At 41.7% G+C, this 14,968-nt stretch overlaps 1 protein-coding gene across 2 annotated transcripts in view; it reads left to right on the top strand.

The window, feature by feature from the left end:
* mapk14b (mitogen-activated protein kinase 14b) overlaps positions 1-14,968 on the top strand; it is a 57,682-nt gene continuing 42,714 nt past the window's right edge. For both annotated transcript variants that reach the window (XM_080424358.1, XM_080424357.1), the window contains exon 1: positions 1-568. In XM_080424358.1, coding sequence (XP_080280484.1) covers positions 447-568 — 122 coding nt within the window. In that variant the 5' untranslated portion in view covers positions 1-446. The remainder of the gene's footprint in view (positions 569-14,968) is intronic.

Here is a 14,968-nt window from a genome sequence, read left to right as displayed (position 1 = left end):
ACACACACACACATTTGCATCGGGAAAACCTAACCTTACTGTAAACTGATGTTAGGAGGAAGAAGGAAGAAATAAAGTCAAAGTCCTATCATCTAAGAAGTGAGAACGCATATATTATTACACAAGAAGACACCGTACGTGCACACAACCAAGGCACGCACGGAGCAGCTACTAGCGTGCACGTACATCTGCACAACACACGGCATCAAGCAGCAGCTACAGGAAGACAGCTCCTTGTGTGTGAGAGTGTATGTGTGAGTGTGAGAGTGTGTATGTGTGAGTGTGTTCTTCTTGTTCCTGGTTGTTGTTTTGAATGTAGGACAGACAGGAGGAGAACGACGCAGAGCAGAAGAAGTTAGTTTAACACTGGGCTAGTTCTGGTCTCTGTTGCAACAGAGACAGAGGACAACAACAACAACAACAGAGCTATAGTTTTTGTCGCAGGAATGTCGCAGAAGAAGGAAAGACCCTCTTTCTATCGCCAGGAGCTGAACAAGACCATCTGGGAGGTCCCAGAGAGATACCAGAACCTGTCCCCCGTGGGGTCCGGGGCCTACGGCTCTGTGTGGTAAGAGAGGGTCTTATGTTGCACATTATCACTGTTGTTGTTATTGTGATGCAAATGAAGTGAACTACCGAGAGTTGATACAATGGAGCCAGATGGACAAGAACTGGTTACTATTGGGTTTACATCTCTATCGGTGTTAACAACAGATTGGATACATTGATACAATCCTCTGATCAATGCAGATTTTATGTTAGATATTTTGTCTCCCCCCTTTGTTTACTTTGTATCGAAGTCGTGTGTGTGTGTGTGTGTGTGTGTGCACACACACATCGTGCGTGTTTCGGGACGCTTCGCATTTGTTCGGCGGGTGGGGATTATTTTTTTTGTTTTGTTGTTTTCGTGCACATTTTTGTTTTGTGTCTGTTTGCTGCTTAAGTTACACACGCTATTGTAAACGGTTCGCTTTGTTGACAACAGTGTGTAATCTTGTCATGCAAATATAGCAACTTGAACAGTTAGTTGATGTGGAAAAAAAGGGTCCATCTTTGTGCAGTTCCAGCTTCTTCTTTTTTTAGACCCCAGCAGAAGCCTCGTCAGAACACGTCCTTGCTTGCATTATCTACTAAAAGCAAAGCCCCCCCATGTAAGGGGGATTCATTTGTTAGTCATGTTATTATGCTGGTGATGGTGACGACCATGCTGGTTATGAATGCTGATCATAATATTTGTGTGTGTGTGTGTGTGTGTGTGTCCTATAGTTTGGCTTTTCATAACTCCAGTTGTATGCATGCATGCATTATGGATTTTCCAGTTGGATACAGAGAGAGAGAGAGAGAGGGTCAGTCACATGGTTTCCAGAAACCATAGTGAGCGTTTTCTATGGGCATGCATCGATGCTGCTGATGAGTCTAGAATGATGTCACCCCTTCTCTCCCGTTGTGTGTTGCACCCATGAGTCATAGTCCCGAGATTAGACGCCTCCAAACCGTGACTGCATGTGTTTAGTCACCATATGCGTTCACTTCAAGGACCCTGCGACCAAAAAGGCTTCATCATCTCAGTAATAACATAATTATAACTGTTATTTGCTGCCTGCAGCTGTAGAGTGGTGTGTGGGGCATGACACCTGTCATTTTCTCTGTGTGTAATAAGGACTGACTGTATGTTCTATACAGTGTGTAATCTCTCAAGACGGATCAGATTTCAATTTGCAAAAGATAATCTGGTTAACCAGATTGAGTTGCGGGTGTGAGAGTGACCAGCAAAAGTTTTCCAGTTCCTCATTTTCTGCCGGTGTCCTAGAAGTTGCTTCTAAGGCAGTTCTTCCTTGTTGTCTATTGCAGTGGTTCTCAAACTTTTTCATGTCAAGGACCCCCAAAATGATTTGTATTTGGCTGCGGACCACCCATCTAAAAAATATTTAGTGCCAGGGATAAAAAAAAAATAGCAGATCTACAAGCTCATAGCGCGGCACGAAGTGACACACTATGCGCTTGTATATCTGCTTTTTTGAATAGCCAAAGTATATAATATGGTTAAAATGATTGTGACGCTGATTGTGACCCGCCCCCCCCCCCAAGGACCCCTGGGGGTTCCCGGACCCCACTTTGATAACCAATGGTCTATTGTCTACTACTGAAAAAGCCTGAAGGTTAATTTAATGGACATGCAAATCACGGATTGCAGCTTTTCATTTTAACTCTGAGGACTCTCTGAGTTACACACGGATAAAACAACTCTGAGCACCTGTAATGTCTTTGTAATTTTATTTAGTGTAACCTTCGGCAGTCCAAAGACCGGCCACATGTAAACTTCTCTCCAGTCACAACGCCTTTGGAACATGATACATGTAGCTTACAAGCTAAGTTAACATTTAACGGGCGGGCTGACTGGCTGGCAAGATGTTGTGCCGGCAAAAGTAATGCAAGTGGGAAAGTATTGTTTCAACTCAGTAGCAGGCTGTACTGGTTGCACCAGAGTACAGTTACTACACAGTAAATCATGTTAATGGATCTCTGAGGGTGTAAAACTTGACCCAAATGGACCTGGAAGTAAGTGTCGATTTTTACACTGAGATACATTTTCACACAGAATACGTTTGCAGTGCCATCTCTTTGCCATGTCTTAAGTAACTGTCATGGCTTTCCTCAGGCACGCTGAGAGGGCAAAGTTATGTTATATTAAACTACTTTCTCACAGAACAATGTACCTCTGAGGTATTCTGGAATGTTGAGACAAAAAGGAAAATGCATATTTGTATCCTGTGTGTTGAGCATGATGTCATTTCTGTTAGGACAGCTGTGCAATTTGTGTTGTGAGATCAGAGACAATTTCAGCGATTCTGTTGGTACGCCGACAGAAAATGTCCAACTAGTTATACAGGAGGATTGTTACCAATCTGTCACCAAATAGGCATGGCCTCAGAGAAAACTACCACTCCTTAATTTAATGATCCATCTCTCCATCAGTGAATGTCATTAAACAAAGGACAACCAGATAGTCTTGCACTTCAGGTTCAAGTGAATCTTTGGCTTGGATTAGCCATTCAAACCGTATATCTTCTCTGTCAAGCAGAAACCAGCTATCTCCATTTTTCAACTTTTTTTTAATTCTGTTTAATAAATAATTTCTCTTGAACATCCTTTACGTCTGTGTGTGGGTTTTACAAATATTTAACCAATGAAAAGTATTAAAAAGTGCTTCTGACTAAACCTAACTCCATTGGATCCTCTTTCGGTCAAACCACCTAACTCTCAACTTGTGGAGATAGTTGTTGTGTCAGACGGAAAATCTCCACATTAATGGTCAAAAACCTCCAAAACTCCACTTGAGCTGTATTTGGGTAAATTGATGATAATATAAGGAAAGGACACATTCAAGTATCTGACAATGTACAAACTAGTCACCGTATCAACTTTGATGAGGCAGTGTTGTGTTGTTTTAAAAACATGTTTTGTTTTCTTCATTTCCTGAAAAGTATATTTTGGACATAGCTGGTTTCTACCCGACAGCAGAGATATACTTCTTTTGACCGGGGTCACCCAGGGCTCTAAACTTTCCCCTCTACACCAAATCTCTTCACCAAACGATAAAGAAATAGCTGATCTACATGCTCACACGGCATGCAGTATGCTTGTAGATCTGCTACCTCTGCCGAATATTTGCCTATTATGACATGCAAGAATAAGGGATGCTAGGTTTCCTGTGATTATGTTCTATTCTGTAGGTATAGATAGTGCCTCACATGATTTCACATTAAGGTATTGGGTACCCAGAAAACAAGGGAGGAAAAAGTGCTTGCCTTTGTTGCTCACTCTACCTTTAATAACACAAATGTAAAGTATCTTCTATTTTATTTCATTATGTTATTCTGTCCAGTTAAGGTCCTTACACACCGGCGAATGTGCGAATATACGCAAAATTCGGACTCGTTCAGAATAATTAAAAGACGATTTTTCGCTTCGCTTTTCCGCTTTTTCGCGCCATGTACGCTTGCATTGACTTTATAAGGTTTTAAAAAAAAGCGTATTATTCGCACGAAAAAATCGCCCCGGTGTGTAAGGACCTTTAGTGATCTCCAAGGATCACCCCTCCGCGTCCTTAAAGGTGCATTGGTCTGCACTGGCCCCTGCTGTGTCCAGCAGTACATAAAATCATGTTGCTAGGAGACGAGCCTCAAGCATACACCCGTGGCCTAAAATGATATGTCATGACCCCCAAATGTATATTTATAGGATCGAGGACCCCCATCTGAAAGGATTTTGTGCTGGGAACTGGGAAGACCCCCATAAGAGAAGATTTGTGTTGTTAAAACATTTCTAAATTATTGGAAATAATTTAGATAGCCCCAGATAGCTAAAGGTTTGAATGTTCGTTCAACATCCCAACCCTAATAAATGGCTTCGAGGCCAGCCCGGCTAGCTAAGCTAACAGCTAACCAACAATCGTCGGATAAACTAAACTTAATTTAGTAACTTTTGCCAACGCATCCAGGTGGCTTTAGCATCTTCGTCAACACTGCTGAGACTGCCTGCAGTGACAGTGTAGCCCGGGGGATTCAATTGGCCATGTTAAGAGATCGACAGTAATCAGCTTCCTAGATTGGCCAACCCAACTCATCGGTTTTGTGGATTGGCCAGACGACTATGTGTGACGTTTGTGCCACTGACCCAATAAGTGGAAGCGTGCACATTTAGACTTGCAGATCGCGAGTTTGAGGTCTTGTCTGTGGTGTGGAAAATGTTCTTCTGGGCGGCGCATCAGAGCGGAGTGTCACGTCGATTTATCTATGATGCTGTTGTTGTAGTGGATCATAGGGTTTTCACTTTTGGAAACAACGGTCGTTATAATCCCACAGCTCGGATTGTTGTGAAGGTTTTTAACACAGTGTCTTTATGCTGGTCGAGGTTGTCCCCACAGACAACTGGAAGAGGAGGACGTCAGCTTGTGGTTCCCATCTGGCAAAGGAACCAGACAGCTGTGCTGATAGAAGGCATCGTCTACATCTGGGGACACCTGCTTTATGCATATGACGTCGACATCAACAGATGGTTCAAACCCAGGGTTTCCGGGACTGTTCCTGAGTGGAACAGGGACCACTCAGCCCTCCACTCAGCCTGTGCCTTGGAGAAGTTCATGTATATTATCCATGGAGGATACACCAAGTTGACTGGATTCACCACTTACAGGTTGGACACCACCACAATGCTCTGGTCTTTGATTAACACCAGAGGCACTCCGCCACCTGCTTCAGGACATCACTCTGCCACCATCACCGGGACAAAGATGTTTTGGGGGATATGGGGAGGACCCGTTTGTCCACTTCAACACTAACAGCATTAGAGTGTTTGACACGGAAACCAACTGCTGGCGGAGTGCGCCTTCTGCACCACTTCTTCGGTTTCACGCAGCCTTTGCCTACAATGGAGAGCTGTACGTATTTGGTGGTGACGGGCGGCACGGGCCAGATCTTCAACGATCTGTGGAAATTCAACCCGAACACCTTCACCTGGAAGAAGGTTGTGTGGCCAAGGGGAAAGGCACGTGTCCATCGTGCCAGCACAATGGCATGTGCTGTTGCGTGGTGGGAGATCGTATCATCCTCTTTGGAGGTTTAAACGGAGCACTGTTCTCTATTTTCCTGCAAATCTTAGACTTAAATCCTAGTCTAAAGACGTTATGCAAGCTTGCAGTTATTCAGTATGGTCTGGAACAGTCAGACCTCCCACACAACATCAGGTGGGAACTGGCAACCATTAAAACCAGCAAGAATAGATGGAGCAAGCCCCCAGAGCCACGGTAGAACAGTGAAACGGCCGTCGCCTGGTGGTCAAATCTGGAATACTTCCGCTTTGAAAACGCTACGGCGCATGCTTCTGCCGTTTAAAACCCTAGTGCGCCTGCTCGGTTCTCAAGTTTTCCGCATTTAGGCACAAATTTGGTGCCCAAATGCGGAAGTAGAGAGCTCTTCCGGGTGCTTCAAACGCCAGTGAGCCACTTTCACTTTCATTGAAATGAATTGGTGGGGGGGGCGGTGCAGTCCGCCCTCTAAATATAGTGTATTATAACTCTAATAGACTCTGCAATCTAGACAAGACTGGCACTAAATTACCGGAAGTAGGCTGATAGGCTGACAATGACAATCATAATCTAACAGTCCAGTTTAATGAAAAACATATTTTTTTATTAAACTGGACTGAAAGTCTAGTTTAGATTTAGAAAGTGATGATGTTTTCTAAATCTAAAATATATACGCAACAGAATAATAAACAAGGATTTTCAGATTTAACATTCTTTTTTTTTTTATGGGGGATTTTCTGCCTTTATTCATAGCACAGTGGAGATATGACAGGAAACAGGGAAAGAGTCAGGGTGAGACCCGCAGGAAGGGTTCTGCCGGGAATCAAACACGCGACTCGTTGTCAGGCTCCATCAGAGCCTATGGTACGCACCTTTACCACGAGGCCATCGGCACCCCTGAAGAAACTTGGCTTATAACTGGGTGTGGTGGGAGGCAAGGGACCTGGATATTTGATGGGGGGGGCGGTAAGGGATCAAACTTTTATGGGTCGCGAGTAATTATAATTGTTTCCGTTTCCTACATTAAAAAAAAATATATATATACAGTATATATATTTAAAAAGATTTAAAAAAAACAACTGTTGATCAATTAAAAATGTAAAAATGTAATCAAAATAAATAAAATAATTTCCATAAATGAATAGAAAAACGTTTAAGAAGTAGTGAAAATAGCCGATCTACAAACTCAGAGCAACGTGTTGGGAGCTTGTAGATCTGCTATTTGTACTAGTTTGGGTCCCGTGCAAACGTCTAATTTCTCTTTTGAGTCTCAAGCTAAAAGGTTTGGGAACCACTTGGTCTATAGAGTTAGAATTAATTCCCTCATCCCTCATTTCCTCATCTTTTTTCAAGACGTTTCTCCTTGTTGAATGTCTGCTTTGATCTTAACTAAGTACTCTGTTATGGCCCTCACAGACATGATAATAGGCGACATATGCATTTTTTGCTGTGGTATTGATGAGGTTATTATAGTGACAATGTGACGGTATACTGTGGTGGCGGGTTGACGCACTGGCGGTGTTAACCTCATGCACTTATTATGTCAACTCACCAACCAAGAGGCTAGTAGAGAGAGAGGTTTAAACCTGCAATCCAGCATGACTTCTGTTCTTCAGGTCCAGTTGTTGCCTTAAGTACTAAAATATATAGTCAACATTTTTGACTAAGTACTTGTTTTCAGCACTTTGGGCTCCTAACACATCGTGGCACAGTATAACCACTGATTGTACTTACAAAGATGGTAATGCTTATTGCAACTGCATGAGAACATGCAACGTAACGTTATTTCTGCTCCTGAAGAATGCAGGCTGAATAGGAGTAAGAAATGCTTGGAACAACTGTAATGTAGCCTAGAGCATTATTTTTGACATGCTCATGCACAGGCCGCTGTTTTTCTTTTCTTTTTAGCTCTTTATGCTTTTGATAATGGTGTGACAATGTATATGTATTATTATTATTATCAATAAAGAGCTCAAAGTCAAAGGCATATCATGCATAGAATTATTAGATCGTATCAAATAAAAATATGTTATGTTGGTGATTTCTTAAAAACTGCCTTAAAAAGAAGACAGAGTTGGGTAATCATATTTCCTGATAAATTGGGCCATCCTATATTAAAATGGCCTAGTGGGTGGACTTCCTGTTTATGCCTTCTTCTAGCACACCAGCAGTGCAATTGCTTCCACACTATGCACAAATAATGATGCATGCCATAGGAAATCCAATACACTACATTTCATGCTTGCAACTTTCATATTTACCGTACACTGTGTATTTGTACATTATTTCACAATAATAGCCCTATATAACTACATAATGGTGCAATACTTATTGTGCAATACTTATTAGTTGCTCCTACGCGATATGCGTCACATTTTCCCAGTTACACAGCGCATGCGTGGATATGAATAAAACGACAGCCGTTGCCTCAGCGATGCCCATACATGGCCATATCAGTCGGATTGTGGTGCAACGTACGTAGGTGTGAGGGCCGCATAGCAGCCCGAACTCTAGATGTCGAACCTCTAGTTATTGCAAAATGCCCCTTCACCTTCTGTATTTAACACTTTAAGGCCTGGAACGCATCTGTGTCATATTTTTATTTCTTTAGCTAAAAAGCGTTATTTTACACTTTGGCTATTCAAAAATAGCAGATATACAAGCTCATAGCGCGGCACCGAGTGCTATGAGCTTGTATATCTGCTATTTTTGAGAAATTGTAAAAATGTGTGCAAATCTTTGAATATATATTTTTTTCAAGCGAACATTTGTAACTCAAATCTTTGCTTCTGGTGGTCCCTGGAACAAAATATTTTGAGATGGGGGTCCTTGGCCAAATACATTTTGGGGTCCTTGACATGAAAAAAATTGAGAACCTCTGACATAGTAACATATGTTTTAAACAAAAAGACATTCTAAAAACAGACATTTTGTAGAACTGGGACTCATATCAGGTCTTAATCGGTTAATATACTCTAATATAACAGTCAAAAGAGTTTATCTCTTGTGTTCCAAGGAGGCCTGACCTCGACTAAGTCGACTAGTCGACTGGTTAGTCGCGGGGGGTCCGAGTCGACTAAGTGTCTCTTAGTCGACTCTAGTCGGAAAAAAAAAAAATTTTTTTTTTTTTTTTTTTTTTTTTTAAGGGCCAAAAATGTTTTAAATTGTTTTTTGGCCAAGTCTACACCTGCAACCACACGTAACTTCCACTTTATTCTTCTTATTCCTCGTCTTTGTATTGGTATTGTTTGTGTTGGAGCGCCTCAGTGCGGCTGCAGAGTTCATGTGCAACCTCTTCCAGAGAGAGATAGAGACACTAGAAACTCTGCTGGAGACAAAACAAACTGTGTAGACTTGGCCCTTTGAAATAAAATGTATTTTGGCCCAAAAAAAAAAAAAAAGTTTTTATTTTTTATTTGTATTTATTTTTTATTAGTCGACTGTCAGTCGACTATTGGCAATTAGTCGCCAATTAGAGTCGACTAAACAAATCCTTAGTCGGGGACAGGCCTAGTTCCAAGCTACGCTTCTCTTCAGTCTTAAAGCCATTGAGCTAAACTAGGATGGATATAGCCTATACCTACATAAAGGTGCAGTGCAGTATTCTGATATAAAGGGGTAGAATGGAAGAATGTATGTTTCAACAGCTATGCACTAAGTGGAGGTTTCTTCATTTTCTCAGAATAACATAATTGAGGGACTTGCTTCATAGCCGGATGAAGACAATTTGACTAGCCATTAACACTAATTTACCTTTAGTGCTGAGCTGGCCACTACACATCAGAGTTGTGGCGTTTTATCGGTATGCCGTAGCGGAGCCAGACGAAAAAAAGAGAGGGAAACACCGTCACCTAATAACACCTTAATCATGTGCAGTTATCTATGCACGTAGACGTATGTCTGTAGGCAGTGTTGCCATGTCTGCTTATTATAAGCGACTTTGGGCCTGTCTATCTGTAAAGTCGCTTGTAAATATTGGTAGTTGGTAAGTGTTCGTTGCTTATTTGGGCTTGCTGTCTAATGCTGTGTAAACCACTGTTTCTCAACCCCCCCCCCCCATCTAAAAATATTTTGTGCCAGGGACCCCCGTATCAGATTTGTGTTGTTAAAAGGTTTGAAAATAGCAGATCTACAAGCTCACAACGCGTCGCATATGTGAGCTGAAAATCTGCTTCAAAACAGCCGATGTGTATATATTGGTTTAAAGTGCTCATGTGTTAGTCGCGTCATTTGGGCTTGTTTTCATAGACTCTGGTGGATTATTTCTCTCGCAAAATCTGGCAACACTGTCTGTAGGCTCAATCTGTCGATGCTGGCCTCTGAATTCTCATTTTATGGCCCACATTTTTATGGTCCCCATGTTACTGCACTTACATTCATTACACACTAATTGGATAGTGTGTGTGTGTCCTGAGTAGACGTGTCCATGTTTATACTGCAGATTAGCAACCGGGCGCTACATAGATTGTGTGTGTGTGTGTGTGTGTGTGTGTGTGTGTGTGTGTGTGTGTGTGTGTGTGTGTGTGTGTGTGGTACAGTATGTATGTTTAGAGAAGGAAAGCGTACAAGTTGTTTTCTTTCCTTTTGCAAGGTTGCACAATAAAACTGGGCGTGGGGGCATCATGATCATGATCTCTGGCTCACTGGGTAAAATGTTGCTCTTGTTATTCTTGGTAAGGCTCCATTTCACTTGGTGTTTTGGTTGTCTCTAACAAAAAGGTGTCTATGTAATGAGAAAGACGCCTCCCCCTCCCCCACCACCACCACCACCAGACTGAAAACTGATTTCTTCATCTGATTTAGCAATCACTTTGTCTGGCATTCGGCCAGAGTTATTGACCTGGAAGGAATGTGGTTTATCATAACTGGGGCCTGTGTTGTGTTCCTACACAGAGACAGGAAATCCAGTGATGTCAGCTCCCCCCCCCGTGGGGAGCTGGGGCCCATCTGCCCCATTCTGTACCTATAACTGGTTGGTTGGTTGTCTGGCTGGCTGCTGTGCAGGATCTAGGCCAGTGATTCACAGCCTTTCTTCAATGTCAAAGACTCCCGGGTTTGACGTGCATTAATGGCCAGTACGTGGTTTTCAACCCTTTTCATATCAAAGGTCCATTATTTATTCGGCATTTGAGTCACGGACCACCATGTGATGAGATTTAGCCTCTCAGACCCAAGACTTAGAATAGTTTGTTGGATAGGATTTTGTCCACAATTCCATGCTGTATTGATGTTGGTACCATAGGAGAGATAACAGGCAAACGTTGATCAAAATAACAATTCTTTAATTAAGTAATGCAGATGTTTAACAGTGATTTAACTCTTGAGAGCGTAAAATGAAACCAAATGGACCCGTAAGGGTCCATTTGGTTTCATTTTACACTCTCAAGAGTTAAAGATCTATAAGGGTCCATTTGAATTACCAACTCTCCATCATTTAGCTGGGGACCACCTGGAACCCCCTCAAGGACCACTGGTGGTCCCCGGACCACTGGTTGAGAACCACTGTATTAGGCCACGGACACCCATTTGATTCCATATTTAATCTCTGGAACCCCGATCTGGATCTACACTGTAAAATCTGAGAGGTAGATGGAACCAAATGGTAAGGGTACCATGTCCAGTATCAATGGTATAGCCTACATGTAGTACGTTGATTTGATATCACATCATGTTAAACAACTGAAGCCCATAAACGTTTTGCCTATAATGATGATATGCGAGAGACTGGTTGAAAGTTGAAAATCTATCTATAGCTTTGTGTGTGTGAAGCATCCAGCCCTAAGAACAATATTCACATGGCGAGAGAAGCATGCGTGTGTGTGTAGGATGTGGGTTTTGCCATGATGCCATCTACCTCCCAAAATGGGTATTTTTCTGTGATTTGATCACGACCAGACCAGAGCGAACATGGGTATGCACTATGCATGCTTTCACATGCACTGCTTAGTAGTAGAATTGTAGGCCCAGAGGTGTCTTTTTTTTGTTCACCCAGGATTCACTCTAGTGAGCTTTTTTATTTATTTTTACTGCTGTTTATAGAACTGCTGTGTATTGAATCTTCATGCTCAAAATAATTTTTTTTGTTTGCATGTTTTTCAGTTGAAATGTGTGCCTGGAAGGGGTGTGTTTTTGTTTTTTTGTAAATGTAAAAACTATACTATACTACTTGTTTCACTATTTAAAATGTCCAATTGAAATTCCCTTAATATGGCCTATTTAGTGCCATCCACAGTGATGACAGTGTATATTTATTTATATGCAAAAGTGAGTTTCTGTGCATCCATGTTTCTAGCTGTGTTAGCGGTGGTGGGCTGTCCGTCTGCTAACCAATTAGTTCCCAAACAAGACATCTAGAAAACTACTGTCTAGATTGCCATGGCATTTTCTGTGCACCTCCATGAACCCTGTAGGAGGGCCCTATAAGTCCATGTTTGTGATGTTCAGAAATTAATCTATTACTATGGTGCGGTCATGCAACCTTTCCTCATTAGCAAAATGTACATAAATTATGCAAAACTAAGATAAGAAATCAAGAAAGTGCTGCATTTGTGACTTTTTCAACTTAGAGAGAAGATCTCATACTCTCATAGACTAAGTCTGTTTATTGTTTCCATATCCAGAAATTATTATCTTGACATGGCTAAATCATGCATCCATTTGTAATTACCATAAACAATGTAATCATTTGTCTGAAACAAGGAAATGGATACATTTTTGCAAATAATTGAGATGATCTGAGAGTAGCCTATAGACCATGTTTCCCAAAGCGATTTTGGGTAGCGTTACGCACGTGCGTAAGAGCCTCCTAAGGTAGTGCGTAGAAAACATTTATTGTTTTCATGATTTATTGAAAACAATAAATGATGACCAAGTATAAATATATAAACAAAATAAACACTAATGAAACTAGTCTTGATTGCATCTTCCATTACACAGTTTTGCCTTGGCACTCGGCATCAAGGTTTGGTTTGGAGGAAAGTCCCTGCGACATACTTGCATCATGTCCAGGGGATGTACTTGTACATCATGGCTGGGGGATGTATTTGTACATCAAGCTGACTCACGCTGCCCTATCCCATTGAGACCTGAGGCGATTATTTAAAAAAATCTAAATCCTAACAGTTTTTGGGAAAAAATCTAAAAAATGTTTTTTCAAGATTTTTCAAAAATAGCAGATCTACAAGCTCATAGCGCGGCACTCGGTGCCGCGCTATGAGCTTGTATATCTGCTATTTTTGAATAGCCAAAGAAATCTAAAGAGACACAGATGCGTTCCAGGTCTTAATGGGCTATGGGCCACAGGGCTCGGCAAGGCGTACTGCTACTATGGAGATGTATATAGTTTGAGTGGATATCCTGCCTTGAAGTGACTATGAAAGCTTTGGGTTTCTCTTGAAAGAGTTGGAGGGCTTTCTTGGCGAGATAGACATCTTTGATGCTGTTTGACAGGAAGTAGAGGCTTGAGGCTTGTCAACCTGGAATCTCTTCCGTGTGGCCTACTTGGCAAGATAGAAGTCAGCTCATCTTTGATGCAGTTTGACAGGAACTGTTTTGCTGTAACATTCCCCAATGGTGTGTCCTGTTCCACATGGTAGTTGGAGGCTCGCCACCCTGGAATCTCTTCCGTGTGGCCTCCTTGAGTAAAGATGGGAGATTGTAGTGGTCATATAGTCATACACTACATGGATCTCCCTATACTCTTTGGACTTGCCGTCCAGTGTGGCTGTGAAGTGGTCAGCCTACCGGGCACATGATCCATGATGGCTTTCCAATTCCCTATACCAGTGCCATTCCATCCATGAGAGTAACCTTCTTAGTTTACAGGGGACAACCATCACTGGTAGCATTTTGTGGCTGCTGATCAGCATCGCCATAGTCGACACTAGTCCTTTACTGGTTGGGCGGTTCCTTGAGTATGGTCATGAGCTGCTCTTGTCTGCGCATAGCAGGTCACTCACTGTAAATATTAGTAGGTGGGCGGTGAACTTGTGCTTGGCAATGGCTTTTTTTAAGATTAATCTCTGACCATCCTTCAATTCATACCTGGTCTGCTATCATCTCTCTAAGTTGGGAAAAAGTGAAAAATGCAGTAATTTCCTGATTTGTATCGTATGTTTGCATCATTTATGCAAATTATGCTAATGAGGGAAGGCTGCACGACTGCACCATGGTAATAGATTAATTTCTGGACATCACAAACATGGATTTAGACTCTTGGATTGCCTACTCTTGGATAAGTTAATTAGGAGCAAAATGATAGCGATTTCCAGCGAAGGTCAGCCACTAGTGTGTGCCATCCCAGTCGGACGATTTTTCAGTTAGATAGAATGCGCAACGCGGTCTCTGAGTCTAGGGGCTACTAGTACTGGTGGGTGTTTTTTCCCTAGATTTACTCCTGTGTCAGGCAGTCTTGTCTACGTCAAGATGTTCATTACAAGCTCCAGTGCAACATCTGAATGCCATTAGTCAATTTCTCAACAGAGGAGTTGTTGCAAAGGAGCTGTTGCTAAATCTACCATACTAAATGCATTCAATATCCTACTACAATTTAGACATTTTAGCAGACAACAAGGAACTACAGGGAACCGTACTTACTCACAACAAGGACATATTATGCTAAATCTGAGCCATAGTTAACCCCAAATCAGACCCGAATCAGTTCCGAATTGCAATATTTTGATTAGTTATAGAGTGTTGCCCATTCCTAACTGTGTTGTGCTGCACAATAGAGCTGATAGCCGTCAACATGTCCAGTCTTGTTCAGCAAAGCCAGCCTTGGGCTGCAGTATGTAATGTGAAAATGATACCTGTGTGTGTGTGTATTGTGCAATGTTGTGGCTTGCTTACTGGATTGAGGCCACCCATGAACTCTGACACGTTTCGCTCCAGGTTTATTTAAAGAGCACCATTGATTATGTGATTAGAGTTTTTACCCGATACTGATACCAGTATCGGAAAAGCTTCAGATATACTGCCTAAAATGCTGGTATCGGTATCAACGAGTATGCCAGTCTATGCCATTCCGATACCATGTAATTTATCACATGACGAGATAGATTTCATTTACCGTAATATTTTGAATTGATGTTGGACTACTGTTTTATATTCTATATATGGTACTGTACTATTTACATTATTATTTTACTAACTTGTAGCTGCACTTTAACAATCATTAATGGCATTTCTTTTGATCTATTCCTAGATCTTTACATTCTCAGAGCTACAGACCTGTATGGGTCTGTAAGGGTACTTTGAGAACCACTGTCCTAGATTTGTTTAAATTGGTATCGTTATCGCTATTATTGAAAAAATGTAATCGGTACATCTCTATTATGTAAAATGATGAGAGTCGTCGTTAATGCGGTGTGTCTGCGACTTTCT

The sequence above is a fragment of the Gymnoscopelus braueri genome (assembly GCF_963280865.1).
Source record: "Gymnoscopelus braueri genome assembly, chromosome: 3".
Lineage (NCBI taxonomy): Eukaryota > Metazoa > Chordata > Actinopteri > Myctophiformes > Myctophidae > Gymnoscopelus > Gymnoscopelus braueri.
Note: the sequence above shows the minus strand (reverse complement) of the source record. Positions and strands in the feature narration are given on the sequence as shown.